The 18646-nt window shown below is 35.1% G+C and overlaps 2 protein-coding genes across 16 annotated transcripts in view; one reads left to right on the top strand and one right to left on the bottom strand.

Moving 5' to 3' along the window:
• Nucleotides 1–22: 22 nt before the first annotated feature.
• LOC106160643 (uncharacterized) lies at nt 23–3327 on the top strand. Its single transcript, XM_013537300.2, has 5 exons — nt 23–198; nt 1465–1499; nt 1802–1876; nt 2176–2359; nt 2759–3327. Exons 1-5 carry the CDS (start codon nt 132–134, stop codon nt 3298–3300), a joined length of 903 nt encoding a protein of 300 aa, XP_013392754.1. The 5' UTR covers nt 23–131; the 3' UTR covers nt 3301–3327.
• A 7877-nt stretch (nt 3328–11204) lies between these two features.
• Nucleotides 11205–18646, bottom strand: part of LOC106160634 (uncharacterized) — a 30498-nt gene continuing 23056 nt past the window's right edge. For 6 of the 15 annotated variants that reach the window (XM_087002449.1, XM_087002452.1, XM_087002450.1 and 3 more), the window contains 8 exons: nt 18391–18561; nt 18095–18182; nt 17687–17836; nt 17153–17365; nt 16632–16832; nt 15548–15640; nt 14184–14236; nt 11205–12955 (listed from right to left, as the gene is read on the bottom strand). In XM_087002449.1, the coding sequence (XP_086858575.1) occupies nt 12940–12955; nt 14184–14236; nt 15548–15640; nt 16632–16832; nt 17153–17365; nt 17687–17836; nt 18095–18182; nt 18391–18561 (985 nt within the window). In that variant the 3' untranslated portion in view covers nt 11205–12939. Of the gene's footprint in view, nt 12956–14183; nt 14237–14689; nt 14751–15547; nt 15641–16631; nt 16833–17152; nt 17366–17686; nt 17837–18094; nt 18183–18390; nt 18562–18646 lie in introns of all 15 variants that reach the window. The other 9 variants (XR_015332177.1, XR_015332178.1, XR_015332179.1 and 6 more) reach the window with 9 other exon arrangements.

The following is an 18646-nucleotide window of genomic DNA, read 5'->3' as shown; positions in this document are numbered from 1 at the left end:
ATTTAATTTATGTATGAAGCTATATTATATTGGTATTATCAATGCATGTCTACTAAAGATAAAATTTTATGTGAAACTAAATCTATTTTGTGAAAAAGCTCAGAATAGAGGTAAACATTGGTACTGCGACAATGGCCAGAAACGAAGAGAAGCAATTTGGACGACTCAATCGATTGATTTTACAGAAGGAAAAAGAAGGTGTGTGTTTACTTCATTTTAAACTGGTTTTGAGTTTTTTCATGAATATAAGCAACTGATATTTATAGACATAAAGATATGCACAATGTTTTATTTAACGCGATATAAGTTGATGATACGATATACAGTACTGAATGTGATTGTGAATAATCCTCGTGCTGCGATTTAGACTGTCATGACTCATTAGTAATATAAGACCCCGTTCCCATACCTAGATCGATCTAGCAGCATCGACCTATCTCCGAGGGCTTTCTCGCTAAAGGGGCCCGCACACGGTGAGCATTCGGCGCGCGCCACTTGCGCTGCGCCAGATGCTCGCGCTCCTCAGCTCCCCGCAAACGATGCGCTCTTTGCTCAGCAGAGATGCCTCCCGGCCTGCCCCTATCGGACGCACCGCGAACTGTGGGATCATGTGATTAAGGAAACATTATATATTGTTGTTTTTTTCTGATAGTAATGGATAATGGTGACCACGTTAATCAATCAGACTAACTATAACTGTGTACATTTTTGTTGACTTCGGCTGGGGGCTGCCATTTTTGTTTGTTTCTGGCTACTGGCACATGCGCATTGTTAGCATGGCGTGAGCAATCGGCGCTTGCACCCCGCACACGCTGAGACATTTGCCTCAAGAGACCAAAAAAATCAAACACGTGAGAAATTTTGCTCAGCCGCGCGTGAGGCAAAAATCTCACCAAAATACCCCCGCACACGATGAGAAAACGGCGCAGCGCAAGTGGCGCGCGCCAAATGCTCACCGTGTGCGGGCCCCTTAAATTGCTTTAATAGCTTAAGCGCCACCTGATGTCTGGCACGCCCACTGAAGCTGTTATAGGGGGTAATTAACAATCGTTTAGCATCAACAGTAGGTGTACCAGACATCTAAGCCGCTTAAGCTGAAAGTAATTTAGTGAGGAGCCCCTCAGAAATGGTTCGACAAGTGATGTTAGATTGATCTAGGTATGGGAATGGGGTCTAATACAATACATACGGTAGGTAGTCTGCATAATCTGACTCTGACACTCAAATTTTCTTTTCTTTCTGTGTTATCACATTGTTGAATGTCAATTATAGAAATTCTTTTACTCATATTTTCATTTATTTATTTATTTATTTATTTATTTATTTATTTATTTATTTATTTATTATGACGATGATTTACATTTGCTCTGGTGATAGCACAATGCACATTCCAGGTTAAAATTTACTTTTTACAGCGAGACATATCTTATTTGAGGAAATTGTATTTTACATGCTCTTTTGCAGAGCAACTAAAGAAAAACCCACCAAGACCAAGATTGGTAAGTAATACCAGTATGCTTTATTATTCCAAAAATTAGCTGAATATTTAATGACCTGGTGAGTAGCCCATGGGTTTTGCCAGCATTAATGCTGAATTTTAAAATTGATTTATGATTTAGACACAATACATGTGATTTTTAAAACCAACTAGTCTTTTTTCATATACATGTAATTGGTCCAAACTTGAAGTCATTTCATGTCCAAAATGTGTTAGTATGATTATAAAAATTAGATTGTTAATTTTAATGGAATTATATAAATTGTAATCCAATAAATTGCACAGATAACTATTTTGTGACAGGATACCTTGAATGCTCCAGAGGAAATCAAGAAATGGATCCCAAGCCTTCAAAAAGACATTGATTTCAATCTTAAGGTAGGTTTATACATTAATTTGTAACACTGTATGGTATAAATCTATACATCTTGAAGTTTTGTTGTTAGTTTGGTAGTTATCATTTTCCCCATTAAACAATATCTACATTTTTCTCGGTCTAATCCATTAATATGTCACCTTTAATATGAGCTTTTTTCCAATAATGGAAATTATCCCCTCTCTCATTTTGTTCAAGATGTTATACTAAGCAAGGTATTTCAACCAACAGCAGTACTCAGGGTAGTGGTCTTTGTAACATTTTTTCAATTAACACATACAAACTTTTATATTGATTTCAGCAATCACAGGTCCCCTGCTACCCAGAAAGTAAAATTCAGGAATACAAAGACAATGTCAATAAATATGAGCGACTCTACAAAGCATTCCTGAAGAAACTGAAGACATTAGACCCCACTGCCAGTGAAGGTGATGCACCTTGGAATGACCGACCTTATAGTGGGAAGAAAAGGCGTCTTGAAGAGGGTATGCATTCTATTGTGCATTCAGATAATTTTTGTAGATCCAGGTTCTGTTTTATTTTTTAGGTCATTCTACAATATTCTGCCCCGTTGTTACATCATTTCTAGTATGTTAAAACTTTTTTCCATTTTTTTCAATATCATATCAACAAAAATAACAACACAATTAGCAGTGTACCTCATATAATCCCTCTTAATTTGATTTTTGATCATTAGATTTGTTAAAAAGTATTATCGAGAAAAAAGATGGAGAGGAAATTCTCTGTCCCAAGTCTTTTTTTTCCCCTTCCTCCACATGCACTTTTTGTGCCATGGAATTTACATCAGTTTGTCGTCTGATTGTTTTATTAATTCTTTGATCTTAGAAATGGTTTGTTAATTTTTAATATTTATTTACTTTTAGAAAGTGATGATGGGAAAATATCTTTAACACAAACTGCTGAAGAAGATAAATTTTCAAAGATGCAAAAGATTGAAACACCCCTACTTGATCTACCAGAAAACATGAGCATTGTCAAGGATGGGACAAATGTCATAAATTTAAATGTGGACATTGATTGTTTGGATAAACCCTTGGAATTCAACACTGTTTTCACCAAGTCAAACATTAACAAATGTTGCATTAAGAAAGCTTTTTCTAACAAGTCGGGTTCAAAACTGAAAGAAGAGGATGGACATTGCATGCATGCAGGAAAGAGTTTGACAAATGCCTCTACTTTAGAAAGTCAAAGCAGTTATGAGGATTCTAAATACAAAAGGAATAATGTAGAGGAACTTGGCATAAACGGGCAAAGTTTTGGAGATAAATTTGGCATTGTGCACTTTGATCTACATGGTCCCAGGCCACAGTCTGGTGTTTCCAAAGAATCATCTAGTGCAAAGATGAATCTTTTAGGATTAGATTATGATACTTCATCAGATTCTGACAGAGATAGTGATTTCTGACAAATAAAGTGCAAATGTTGCGTTTCATATTTGATTTTCAACTTTTTTATATAGACACTGTATGTGTTTGTATATATTCTGATGCTGATCACTGTGTTTGTCTGTGTCATCACTGTCCAAAACATACATCAGTCCCGATAACTGCTAAACTGTATTTGCGTTTTTTGCCAAACTAAATATTGTTATTTATTCTGCTGTTTGGTGTCAGTATACTTGCCATCTTTGCTGCCTAGTTTAAATTTGAAATTTCACATTTTAAAAGTTGAAATTTAAACAATGATTTCTAATTTCTGTTAATAATTTACCTCTGTCACCACTGTGCATATGTCGAAAAGTTGCCACCTTTCAGCTGAATCTGCAATACTGTAGATTAAGATTAGATTAAGCTGAAAGTTTCATGAGGTTTTCAGCAACACTTGTTATGCAGCATTAATCATGGCATGGCATATTGGTTTTGTTGGATAAAAAAATAAATTTGACTAAGCTCGTCCTTAAAGATATTTTTGTGAACGATGCAGTTTTCCAGCAATTTATAGGTTTAATTGTGTTAGTTGTGCACTGACAGGACATCTGTTGAATTGCGTTTGTTGTTCTTTTAAGCAACATTACAGGTCGTCTCACAGCACTGGCGCAACATCTTTTCCACATATGTATTTAACCAAAATTGTTGCTTATAAATATTTGAAAAAAAAGGACCGAAAGGAAAATTTGTTTTATTTAGGATCGACCACGATATCGTAATACAAAACACATGTCTCTAAGAGTGAGCAAGAACTTGATGGATAATGCGTTCACGGTATAGGCATGTGAAGAACTTCTTATCAAGGAATCACATCAGATGTAATTTATTGGTAAAGTTATTATCTGCAGCACATTTATGTCCTAGTTTCTGAATTCGGTGTTCATTTTAAATCTTAAGATTTTAAAGTAAATTTATACTTAGATTTGACCTAAAGAAACTCAACAATTTGACATAAGATAATATTTGAGACTGTTCAGAAACTGAATTTTCCTTGACGGTTGAAAGAGTGCCTGAGTGTCCCTGGCAATAGTCTGGCGGCAGTCAACACATTGATTAATATCACACAATGACTGTGCATATATTAGTCTGAAATCATCTTCGCCGCCAGCAATACTCTGTCTTGACAAGTACATTTACTGGTAGAAGTTATTAATTTCAACAACTTAAAGGAAATTATGCTTAAACATTAAACCATGCCGTTCACAACGGATTACGCTATATCAACACTCCCAGGTCTGTATTAATTACCTGGATACAGCAATTGATTTGAAACTAAAATGTCACGCCAAATTTAAAATGCTATGTCGTCTTTTTTAAGGCGCCCATTAGAGGTAGACTAAAAGGACCCAAAATATCAAATCACAGGACAAATTTCGGAACAATGTGTTTTTACAAAATTCAGACAATAAAGTTGACGCGTTGCTTCTTTATTTATATTACTAGTGTTTATCTTTTTTATTTTTTGAACAAAATTATTTTTCTTAAAGGGGAAAATGAGAGAGAAGCGTTATTTTAACATGAAACTTATCCGCGCGCCTGTGAGAATATCTCTATATCTCGCTGTTCCTCTAAAAGTGTTTTCTTCTCACCAGCCGGTTAGAATCGATGCACCAACATTGGCTTGTATTTGCTGGCGAAAGTAAATCCTCACTTAATGTTGATGTGTGTGTACAGCAAACAATCCACCTCTTCGTATTAGAGCTGATGTTTACTCGGAGAGGCATGGTCATGGCAACCGCACTTTGCTGTCATCTGGAATCTGCTTGCTCCGGTCTTTCTCTTCAGAGACTGCGGTCACGGCAATGTCTATTATCAAACGGTTCCCTGTCAATCAGATTTGGGGCCAGAGCGGAGTTTCTTGGTCTTGGTCTAGGACCCAACTTTGTAATTTGGAAATGTTTGTTTAAGTACCTCGTTTACAAAAGATTAGGGTGTGTCTGTCAAGGATTGGGCGACAATAGGCGGTCTTTTCGTCTTTGTGTTTCTGATGTAATCTTCGTGTCATATGGGAAATGAATCATAGGCTCTTGCCTATGCCGACCCCCAAAAAATTCTGGATAAAATGGAACTTTCAACGACCTGAGATGCTTTATGTCCCATTGAGGGTATATGTTCAAACAACTAAATGGTAGATAAATTTAATCTTTTCGGATGCAAATCCCTGGTCTGTCTTTTTAATTGCTTGCAAAGTATTATCTATTAATGGAGACACCCGTTTTCATTTTTTTGTCTTCCTCATGTCTTCCCATTTCAGTGGTGCTTATAAGCACATTTCCTGCCACAATACCAATATAATATAAATAATTCTTGTTATTATTATTTTGGTGTAAAATACCCTTGCTAAAAATGCTTTTTTCATGATCCTTTGAGTTTAATTGTATTTAAAAGAAAAATAGTTTCGTAAGAGTTGCAATTTTAAAAATAATTTCATATGCATATACAATCACATGTTCTTAGCTTTGGTTCTTACTTAAATCTGAAAAATAACTGGCACCCTTAAGTGGTTTGCAATATTTTTCAGTAATGGAGTGTGATAACAGATAAGAGTCTTAAAAAGTGAGAGTGCCTCCGTAATCGAAATTCTGCTTGTGCTTGTGCAATCGTTAGATGTGACAGACTATATCTATAATATATTGCTGTGAACGCACCATCGTGATAATTCTGGAGTTCAATCTTTTGTATATGAACATTAAAATATTTCGTCAGTTTTTTCCATTCCCTCCACACACTCAAATGTGAATAATCAGAAAGGATAATTTGAATAGCCCTGTTGGTAAAATGAATTGAATGTTTCATCAGAAATTGTAGGTGGGGTTAGTGAAATAAATTATATATCAAGAAACACAAGAGGCTTGGCTTGAAATGTTTAATATCACCTACTAGAAAGAGACCCAGATGTCAAACAGCATTTACCGGTCGATGTGCGTAGCTTTCCTTTCCTTTTCACTGCAGTTGCGTAACAACGTCTATAACGACCCGTCCTTTCGCAATTGTGACCAATGTCAATAATCACGGTGTACCTTATTGATTTCTACAAACAGAAACCACATTTGACACCACATTTCATTTTGGACATCACGTTAACGTTGAAGTTGGCGTGTGGTGCTCATATAAGCTGAGTGGTGCATTTGTTCTCGGCGTCGTCTTGCCAGTGATATGGAAAGGCACCTTCCGGGACATGACCTTAAGGACAAGATCGACTTTCCGGCTTTCTCCCGTTTCTTCTCTGTGTAATAAATGCTTAGGTGGAAACTAACTCATATTTCAATTCAAAAAGACTACTTCAGTCACTAAAAATAGATTCAGTGCAGCGAAATATTATGGTTAGTCCACAATTATCTTTATTTTTGTAGATTTACAAACATAAAAGCATTTATCGGAAAAGATGCGCAAACTGGCTATATTGAAATAATAAAATGTTTTTTTTTAATATTTCTGCAAACTTTGATATATTTTTATCAAGTTTTTTAGACCGTGATGATCAATGACACCCCCCAAAAAAATAACAACGACAACAACAGCAACAGTAATAATAATAATAATAATAATAATAATAATAAAAGAAAAAACATTATTACAACCCTGTGTGCGACTTTGCGTTTGAGACCCTATCAAACAGAATACACTTTTACACATTATTTACACATATTCCGTGCTTTTTTAGATAGATTTTGTTAATACAACGTTCAACAACAGATCTGCAAATCTTGAAATCTGCAATGTCGGCAACATTGCACGTCTGTTGGTGTGTATGTAAGTTTCATTGAGTATGCGCGTCTGTGTGTTAATGTCTGTGTAAGTCTAAGACTGTGTATACTCTATGCCCTACGACCGACCCTGGTTAAACGATGCTATTGTTTTCTACATTGAAAAAGGATTTAGCCAACTTTGGCTTGTGTACATATCAACGGTAACTAGACGCTAAAAGCCCTCATTATGCACGTTCAATACTGGTTAAATATTGAAATATGTATTCGAAAGTGATGTATAAAGAGGCGGCTTGCACCGCAAATTTAGTTCATCGTTTTCACAAAGGGGAAGGGGATCAAAAGCGTCCTCTCCAGTCTTACCCGGCAGCTTCGCGTTTATTCAGCGATTTTTAACGCGGTCATGCACAAGTGAGGGGTCTATTGTATGGCGAAGAATTGTGTATCATTAGTTAATATAGTGTTATATATTTTTATTTTCGGTCATTAAGAGCTTCGATTAACTCTGAAAGAAACGACGTCATATCGTTTCGTGCCACCGATGTAACCAGAGCGAGACCATACTGAAGTGGATCAGCTGGAAGAGAAAAGTCGGTGAGTTTTTTTAAAATGCACTGCTTACCTAGTAGTTTTGGCAGGCATTAACATGGAAGTCCTTTGTGATCATTTTAAATATAGGCACTGTTCATTGTTCCCACTTTAATGTTAGACAGAAGAACTGTGGCGCATGTTAATTCCGGTGGACCACACGGGCCTTCCCGTAGGGTTGTATTTTATGTATTGAACTAGGTGAGTATCTGCCTGTTTTGGTACGTAGTTAATATTTAAGTAACGTCGGTGTATAAGGTAATTTCTTTGTGATGCTTGTAACCTGAGATGCAGCACCATATTGCAAAACTAATATGTGGGAAAGAGGACATGCTTTTTACACACCTAGAAATAAGATCTCAATTTGCTTGTCTGTTTTATGAAGCTGCACTCTAGGATCGTATTCTTACTAGAGGTTAAGAGAGAGAGAGGGGAGAGGGGGAGGGGGAGAGCGAGGGAGGGAGAGATACCTTGAAGTTGTGAGAAAAAGAAAGAAGAGTGATCTTCTTCCATTTCTCTTGATTTCAGTTTCGTTTTTGCCAAGGTAATTGTCTTAGGTCAGAGCCACTAAACCTCTCCGTTTGAATAATAACGAAAGAAACTGCTCGACCAAATTAGAATTTTTCTTCTTTATATGTTTCCATGCATTACATAATATTCCATGACAGGTTATAGTTCAAAGATGAACCAACATGCCAGCTAGTAAATCGGAATAAGTCACCCGATTTGCAAATATATTGCCTTGATACGTGTACTATTTCAACTACTAAGGTTGTTTGTTCCTAACCGGTTTTTGCTATAAAGTGTAAAATATGACTTAGGTGTAATAAATTATTTTTGGGGATTGAATTTCGTATAATAGTGTATGATAATTTGTGTCATAAAATCCTCTTTTTAGTTTTCTTTTACATATTTTTGTTTTCATCTAAAACAGTAGTCGACAGAAAAATTGAATAACAAGACAAAATTCTCTATACCAATTTTTCAGTTCACCTGTATTATTGTTACGCCCCTTAGATTCGTGAGGGTTAAAGGGTTGGGTATCTTGAATATTTTTATCTCTTAACGGTGTGTGACCCTACATTTGAAATACATTAATAGAATTTCTAAAAAGTTTTTTTTTTTTTTTTTTTATAAAAATTATTTTCAATTATCATATGTAATTAATTGCGATAATTTAAGTAAAAAAAAAGAGTTTTGGTAGGCATAAGCTTTGAACTTGCAAGGCAAAACATTGATAGATGAGAAGCGGCCTTGCATCAACCCCAACAAGGCAGACGACTGGAGGACGAGATTAAATACGAACGCAATATACAATTGGCGGGAAAAGTCGAGATGTTGGGAAACACACGAAGGCTAAATACATAAAAGGAAGGCATCATTTTAGCGTCCCAAGCTAATGGAGCAAACAGGACTTAAGAAGCTTTCCATTGGCAAATATGAAGATGAAAGCGAAGTAAACATCCCAGAATAAGCTGGGTGCAGGCAAACACGACTTTCTCTCTTGTGAGTATATTGAACGACTTGGCTAGGGTGAAACTGTCGCGGTTTGGTACCTGTTATGAGATAGGTGAGGAGTTAATTAACAATAAGTGGTCAGCAGAAGAAACGGGAAGCTTAAACTATTGTGGGTATATACTTTACTTAACATGCATTGATAATTAGCGTAACATTTTTTCTGCGTAGGTTAGGTTGAAATAGTGATGGCAGAAAATCTAAACGTTACCACTAATGATACACAAGTTCACTTTCATCACTAACGCGAAATATTTTAATGAAAATTTTGAAAATAACAAAAGCATGTGAGTGGTTCATTGAAATAAGTCCTTTTCTGGGACACGCTTGAAGAGTTATTTGGAGTTAGGTAAGAAAGGGAAAATTCTTGGAGTTAGGTAAGAAAGGGATAATTCACGCATCTTCGAAGTGGAGTACGAAGGAAAACGATAATTATTTTCTGCCTTTAAATCACATTATTGCCATTCATTTTCTTATTTTTTCTTATTTTTATTTCTTACTTTCCAAACTGTTGGCAATCATCAAATGCGTTAAGACCAATTTCATAATCTTAACCGATTTAAATTTCATTGAAAATTAAGTGAAATATTGTCGATTAAAAGGCAGTCTCAAAACCGTCTTAAGGCAGTATATACTAACATAATTAGTACAAGTCTCAAATCTTTGACAAAGGAGCATTTACAGGCTAAACGAAGATCATATCCAGAAGCATGGCAGCATGTCCAGAAACATGAATCCACACAAGGCAAGATGTTGGCATAGCTGAGTGTAATTCGCCATCAGCTGTGCTGCGGATTGCCACCTATGGGTTCGTTACTTCTTCTAACTGGGCAAGAATCAAAACGTTTTGTATCAGGAGAGACCTATCTTAGTGTGATATAAGTGAGTATGTTTCATAAAAGGTTATATGCGCATTTGCTAAATTGACGTGTTACAACGTCAACTTATTTACAATGAACATTTTAGAGAGAATGATGTGCCATATAAAGTTCTGTTCTACATGTTCAGCAATTTAAGAAACACTTTCGACGTAATTCAGAATTGAGCATTTTACACAAAAACAAAAATATCCGTTTTTTCACATTATTATACTATATGCGTTTATCGTTTTTGCTGAAGCAAATACGTATGCATTGTCTCATAAGCCCTGCGAGTCATTACAAAAAAAGCAAATATTACAGAGAAAGATATGTAGAGGCGGGAATTCTCCACCCAATAATAAAATCTTCATCTGGTTGTTAGAACAGCCGAGCAGTTTCTTAACACTGCAACAGGTGGGAGGGGACCACTCCTATGCGAAGTCACCAGACCACGCCTAAAGGCCCACACTGTGTTTACCAAAGATTAACGCGTGCTAAAGCAAGTAGACTTAGGGTTGACTTTCACTACGGCAGTAATCCTTCTTATTTGACTTTTTGAGCAATGTTATAAACTGGGTTTTTTTAAAGTAGCATGACGTGATCCTAAAAAAAGACTCAGTTGAAATGTGAAGTGGCTATGTCTACGTGTGGATTCGACCAAACCTATGAGGCATTTCTGCCTCTCGGAACACACCACTGGCGTTTACAAGTCTCTCTCTCTCTCTCTCTGTTCTAACATAGGGTGTTTATGTTACATCTACGGGCTAGTCGAGTATACTATTAACTTGGCGTACATTGCAAACAACTAACAATCGAGTGCGTTAGAGAAGACTCTGCTCGCCTGGACCTCACAGCACACTTCTTATTGTGCAAGTTTCCACCTCAATTCTCTTCAAATCTCAAAAGTAAACGAGTTTTGACTGAAGTGGTTGACTGAGGAATCTAAACTCAATGGCATTAGCCATTCTTAATTTTAGAAGGCAGTGTCCCAGTTTATTTTCAGCCAGATCTGACCGATGCAACTTGGCTTTCTCTCAGGTTATTCCACTTGTCTTTAAACGATTCTGGCATCCAAACTAATGTTTTTCTACGCATTTAAATTATATAGTATGTGTCATCTTTCACTGAAAATGTTGACATTTATTTGTCCTGCTGTAATTAGAAGGCAACTACAATCACTAGAGAAAAATATTCACAAGTCACTACAAGACATTTAATATTGGAAGCATTATTATTATTAATAGATATATAGCATACATCCATACAAAGTTCCTAAATAATCAATAAGGATCATTGTAGCCTATTTCATATTTCTTATCCAGCTGCATTAGCACATCTGATTAAATCTAAATATACAAACCCCTATCACCTCTATGTCTAGCACAGTATTGCAAAAGTGTTCCATACCATCACAGTTCCACAACAAGTGCATCCCAAATTTGTCTACATCTAAGTTTAAATCTTCTCCTACAAGATGGGAAAATACAATTTATCGTGTTTACGAAGGTTCATTATAATTGTGTCACCCAAGGGCAAACAATTCCTATTGTGTGGTCTGACAACATGTAATATGAAGGCAAATACAATGTGCTGCAATGTGTAAGCACAATATTTAACCGATGATAGTATGAATAAATACACATGGAATAATGGATGAAATTCTTAAATATGTCTTACATGCAGATTTCTTCAAAACCATGTTATCTTTGTTACAGCAGTGTTAGTGAAATATTACTTTAAAATGGTTTGATTTTCTAAAATCAGTTACAGAATAACAATTATAGCCATTGGTAACATTTTAAATTCCAGTCATCAGGTTAATTAACCTTCCCTTCAAGAGACTGGCACTATGTATTTTGAAACTTTATGAACCAACTGACTTTATGAACCAAGTGAAATATTCCTAAGGCAGATAGTATCAAAAAACCTTGGATTCAGTTTCACAAGGTATTATTTATTCACACCCAATGGTATAAATACCCCCAAAGTAATTGTTGCATAATGAATATAGTATATTATGATCATATTTCAAATCACATACATATATATGTTACATATTAAAAACATACAAATTTTGCTTTTCCTCCAGGCACTTCATTGTAACCTTTGCAAAAGGCAGATGCTCAAGTGGAGTTTGCACATATTAGGATTAACTGTCTAGTATATGTTTCAAAGAAATATATCTGAAAATAGAATTATTAAAATACAAGGCCATCTTAACTGCACCATTTAGTATTGAAGACACCACTACGTCGGCAGCAGACTATATTGCATAATACCATAATAAAGTACAAACAACCGGCACCTCACAAAATTTATATGAATAAATAATTCATGATCGTTATTGCTATATATATATAGAGAGAGAGAGAGTGTGTAAATATGTTAATACTTTTTGTGGAAGTTTTCTTAATAATTTTCTCAAATGTTAAATATTTATGGCAGCTTACTGTTACAATGTGTCTGGTAAAAAGCACATCTTATGCAGTCGAAAACTAGCACAGTATTGAAAATAAAAAGACTATGAACAATACATTTGTTTGTATTCATCTCTTCACGTATAAAAAGTTCATAATGTCCTGCTGTTTGATGGCTGCAGATTGGCAGTATTTAAAATGCTTATTTTTTCTACAGAACTAATTTTGGCAAACCCTGTGTCTTACATATCACAATATTCAGTTAATATTATCTTCCAAGTTGCAGTAATATGACCAGTAGGAATATATAACATATTCACAATACAATAACGTTGTTTAGACAAGGCATAAATGCTACTGCAAGTTAAACAGCAGTGTGTGCTGGTACACATGGTTCTGGTTATGAATCTTCTCTACATCACCCCTCATGTTTCATTTTCCTTCGCAATATCCATGGCAGAAGCTGTGGGAGGAGCTGCATATCTGGTCGTCACCACGTAATCATGTACTTCAACTCGCACCAGACATATTCATTTTTTACTCAAGCTGAAATAAAAAACAGGAAAAACATGTATTAGCCAGATGTGTAAATGATGTTTCTAATGGTTTATCACCTAGGATGTATCAAGTCTATTAGAAAACCAAATGGTGTCCATAAAACATGCAGGTTATAGGGGCATTTAATTATGGGCAATTCTACAATTAAAATTTAAAGACGGGGAAAGGTGTAATTATTTTAAAATCTTTATAATTTGTCAATTTCTAAAAAATACCCATGCAATGCATTAAATTTATTTTGGTAGGACTCAAAACCACATCCATCACAATGCAAAATTTCACTGTAACATACATAAATATACAAGATTAAAAATACAGCACTGTAAACATGCGTTTACAGTTTCTGACAAGACCAAGGTTAGATGCCAGTTCTGGTGTCATTGATTAACACAAAATACTGAGCCCAAATTGCTTAGCCTACAAAAATGTTTTGTTGATTTTGTGTGTCAATATATTCAAAGAAACATTTGATGCAGAGGCACACAGAACAAATTTTCAAGGAAATGGGTTTGAATATGGGACATATTTTCATGCCTACTGCTTGCAGTGAAATGAGTGGCACTAACAGTTTTGTTCGTGTGATGTTGTAGTGCTGTTATTCTTGTGAGAGTCAAACTATCAGTTTCTTACAATGTATAAGCAAAAACGCATAAAAAATTAAAACAAGTTACATGAAATGTTTAAAGGCACAAGGTGAGGGGGGCTTAGGGGAAAATATTTTGTTCATATGAGTCTCTTCATTCATTTAGTGCATCAAAACAAATTTTTGAATTCCATATGGTCCAAATAAATCTCTTGGAATCCTAGAATTTTAATGACTTTTTAACAATCCAATCTTAATGTTAAACATTACCTATTCGAGTCGTATAATGTTCAACAATAACAAATATCTTTCATTTAAATACATAATCAGTTCTTTGTGCCTTTAAACAAATGCTCTATTAACATTATGCCTGTGTGCTTCCCCCATTACAAATAAAAGGCCAATTTTTGCTATTTTTTTTAATTTTCAGCATCACAAATCATCAAATATGTCTATAATAAATTAGTACTGTTCTCAAGGTTTGTTAAAAAGTTATTTTGTAGGATATATAAAATATCCCTTGGCACCTTTAAAGAACATGTTCTTCTAATAGCAATTGCTACAAGTGCCACACTAACATCAGGCAAAATGTTAATGACAATGCTGATGATTACTGACTGTTACTGAAATTACCTTACAGGGAGGCGAGAGGCCATGCTTCCCTCCTTATGGGAACGTGCCAAGCCCTGATAAAATATTAATAAGTAGAAGCCATTGTTAGAGCTATGTGCAAGCAATAGTTCAGATTCTCCATGCTATATTTCAAGAGAATATATATATTTGCAGGTTGATGGGATAGTACCAATGTTCTATATGGCAGCCAAACTGAAGCATATGATGGTGATGATTTGCTGTTACCAAGCTCCAAATATTCCTTTTTAGAAAAACCCTTCCAACTGATGCTGCTCTTGTTCCAGAGTTAAAAAAAAAAAAAGAAGCATTTTAAGGGACTGAATTGTGTTAATAAATGTAAATTGCAAAAGAGCTTAGCTTTGCTTACATGTATATATATTACAAACTGAAATGTTTCTTTTTAGTTATCTTCAGCAAAATGATTTATAACTAAGGAAAAGAGCAGAGCAGGTGTTTGGCTGCCACATAACGTTTATAAGTCAATTTATTACGATGTTAATCATTACCAGTCATTTAGTATTTGCGTTGATATGACGTGCCGAAGGTGGTCACTCTCCTACGCACTTCCTGTAATGGTGAGTTTAAATGCAAACAATTAATCAATTTGTGCAGTCTTTAAGACCATCTGTGATGAATCCACATTTTAGTGCTTTTTAGGTCATAAAAAGGTGGATCTTTACTACGATGGTATGTATACTGCACATACACTCTTTAATGGTGCCTTAGGGTGGTTGTGCTGCTACTGCTACTTCTACACATCCACCTGAACAAGTTACCTGTCCCTGAAACTTTATTAATATTACATCAGAAATGAAGGATGAACCAGCATTTTTTTTCTTTAGGAAGTAATGCCTTTCAAATTACAGTTTCTAAATCTCTACAGAACTCTCTACACGAGTAAGGCAAGTTATTGCTTAAAAAGAAAGAAGTTTCAGGGGAATTCAAAGACTGACAAAAATGTAATGACTGGTATGCTTTTTGCCTGCCTGCCATAATTAAGTGTCTGTAAATTTGGGCATATACCTGTTGATAATTCTGGTTCATCTTTTTTACCTTTCCATCAAAATATATAATTGACAAATTCTACAGTTATGTGATGAAGCCAACTTATTACCATTATAATACCCTATGTTATTCAATATAATACAATAATATTCCATAAACCAAAATTTTTTAGTATTATTTTCTTTACATTTGGAAAAAAGTCCAATTAGCAAAAGTGACCAAAATGAACCACTATTCTCAATACTGTTAAAGTAATTCACTGAAATTAATGCTACTTTTTCTACTTGTTAGTTATACCAATATACAATGAATGAAACCCAGCACAGCAACAATGAGAGGAAAAAGCTTAGGCCCCTTACTGGTGAGCTTTTGATGTTTTGTCTAGCATAAAGCAAAATCCCAATGTCCTTGTGGCCAGCCTCCATTGCTATGGAAAGAGCTGTACTTCCATCCTGAAAAGAAAGACACCACATGCACGGTACACAGCAGAAAAAAAAACAGAGGAACAAAGCAAAACATAAAATGAAATGAATGTATATTAGATAATTTATACCAGTTAGAGTAGCAAAGACAAAGGGACTTTGAGGAAAAGGTTATCAATCCAATAAACTATTAATTTTTTTCAAAGCTGGCAGATCAGTTGTAAAGATGATGTGCAATGCATGCAAAGTACCTTGCACAAATTTTGTGTTAACTGACAAATATATTGACAAATATACTGAAATAAATGGTCACATATGGTGTCAAAGTAGGCCAAGCTGAATTTATTTGAAGGATTGCTTCATGATTCTAGGTTACAACCCCAATAAATCTTGTTACAATTAAAAAATCAAATACTTCAGCTTTATTATTAAAAGCAGCAGATGTGAGAATTATTGTATTAATTTAACAATAATAAAAAAAGAACAATTCCCAATTATAAAATACTGATCTGATAACCTTTTTCAAAGCATCCTTAAGAGTTAAAGCCAATGATGTTTAATTTTCAAGAAATAAAATACTTAAAAAAATTACAAAATTGCAACAGAGTATTACTTGAAGGGAAAAGTCATCAAACAGGTAAAATATTTCAGGTCACAGAGACAAAAAGATGTACTGTAAATTATTTAAAACATACTGACATCTTCTTAACTTAATGAGACAGATTACAAGGAGGAAATGTACAATTCAACCAAAGTTAAACCGTTACAAAAATAAAGGTATAGGGACATTCAGTTTAAAACTAATAACAGATAAACACAACAATCCCTACACACTAAGCACTGTAATAACCTGGTTTTGTTATGTGAGGAAAACACTATTTAAGTAATGTCAAATCACCCATGTTTGGCATTTCCAATATCCATTTGGTTAATAAAGACATGCCCTTAAAACCAGTTTATTAAAGCGCAAATATACAACATTTATAGTATACTATCACAAAAATAGTTTCTGATTACTTACATTATCAGCAAGAGAAGCATCACATTCTGCCATGGATAACAGCAACCGTACGATCTCAGAGTGGCCATGTTCGCTAGCACACATAAGGGCAGTGGAGCCATCTTCATCTTGAGCATTTACATCAGCACCAGCCTCAGCCAGCAGACGCACCATTTCCAAACGCCCGTGACTCACAGCAAGCATCAAGGCAGTCTGGCCAGCCTAGCAATATAACAGTTCATGTTACAAAATGGAAGGGAAAGGATCAGAGGCGTTCATAGATATCTTTTAGGCAAAAGTTATGTTTTATTCTTTTGGTGTATGTTGCTCTTCAACAGAAGTGTTTGAAAAGGTTATAAGACATATTTCTTCTGAGGTTTTAACATATTTTACAAATTTCTTTTATAGCAGGTTTTTTAGAATATATTACCAATACATGACAAAATAACAGCAAAATAAGCATCCCTAGATAAGTAAAATGAAACAAAGCCTGTAAAATAATAAAAAGAGCCTCAATGCCTTAGTAACCCTCTTCATCCTACCTGTGAGGCTCTGGAATTGACATCGCCAGCATCAAAAAGTTGTTTCACTACATCTTTCTGTTCTTCAGTCTGTACATCTGCTAGAGAGGCAAGCATGATGGCAGTGTACCCAGCTCGGTTAGGTTTGTCTACTTCACAAAGTCCAGTGTCCAGCAACAAGCTGACCACATCCCAATTACAATGTGAAACAGAGTAGTGGAGGGCAGTGTTACCCTATAAATAGTAAATTTTTTTTTATAAATCAAATGACAACAAAATCAACCAAAAGCATGGTCATAAGCTGCAGAATATAGAGTACTTTTACATAGAATCACATACTAGTCATTTGTGTCTTTGTCAAAGCCATTTTTCTCTGCGGACTTGTTGATTCTTTATATCAATATCAAACCCAGCAATTACCACTCTGAATTCTTTAAGACAAATAATAAGTACCATTATAACATATCTGTTTTTACAGATTCAAAATAACCTAGCCATCACAGCAACAAAACATAGTAATACACACAGTAAAAAGAACATAACAGGTCAACTTACATTAGTATCTGTCATATTCACTATTCTTTCCAGAAGTTCTTTGGAGTATTCATTAAAGCAGGAGAGGAAATCTTCCACCATGTACGGGCTGGACAATTTCTGGCCAGCAGCTTTGAACCATTCTTGTTGAATAATGGTTGCAGCAGCAGTCTAGAAGAAGATATACACAGCATACAGAGAGCCCATCAAAAATGATACCAATGAATCAAATTAATGACTAAAAATTTTCACTTTCACAACCTGTACTGAAAAAAATTCCAGCTTTCCATGTGTATCATACAGTGAAAAAATAATCTGAACCTTCTCGCTGCTTGAGATAAGAAAAACTGTTTACAGAGGTACTGTTTTCCATTGCTTCATATGTTCTCATTAAACAAATGGCAAAGGTAAGTTGCTATGAAGTCTTACCACTTGCTCTGTTGGTATAGTGTTTGGGTCCTCCAAATGTCGCGAAAGTAACTCACAGGAAGCCTGCATCTCTTCAGATAATTCATAGCTGCAATAATAAAATTAAAGAAATTAAAAAATTTACTAGGCCAAATAGGTAACCAAATCATTGATTATTTAAGTACCTGACAAAATCTGATGATTTTTATATGATCACTTGTACTGCAGTATTCCAGGCATACAGTGATAAACTGCTCATCATGTTATGAAAAACGAATGTATTTTTGTCACCAGCTTTACCACCAGCCATGACCTACGTTTCTCTGATGTTTTGGTCAAACATGCCCGTTCCTGGAGCCCCATCAGCAATTTTCTCATCATCCTTACAGGTGTATGTTATAGTCATGTGGCGGCCATCATAGGAACCTTCATCGAAACTCTCGTCACTCTCAGGCTCAGACTCCTCCTCACCAGAGCTACTTGCATAGCTAAATATTGAAGCACAATAAGCTACACGTTTCAGGAATACAAATGTATACTTTGTACATTTTTAAAAGAAAAAATAGATTCCTA

This window comes from Lingula anatina, chromosome 1 (genome assembly GCF_051362555.1).
Source record: "Lingula anatina isolate TDL-2025a chromosome 1, LinAna3.0, whole genome shotgun sequence".
In the NCBI taxonomy this organism is placed as follows: Eukaryota; Metazoa; Brachiopoda; class Lingulata; order Lingulida; family Lingulidae; genus Lingula; species Lingula anatina.
The sequence above is the reverse complement of the archived record's forward strand: the minus strand, read 5'-3'. Positions and strand labels throughout refer to the sequence as shown.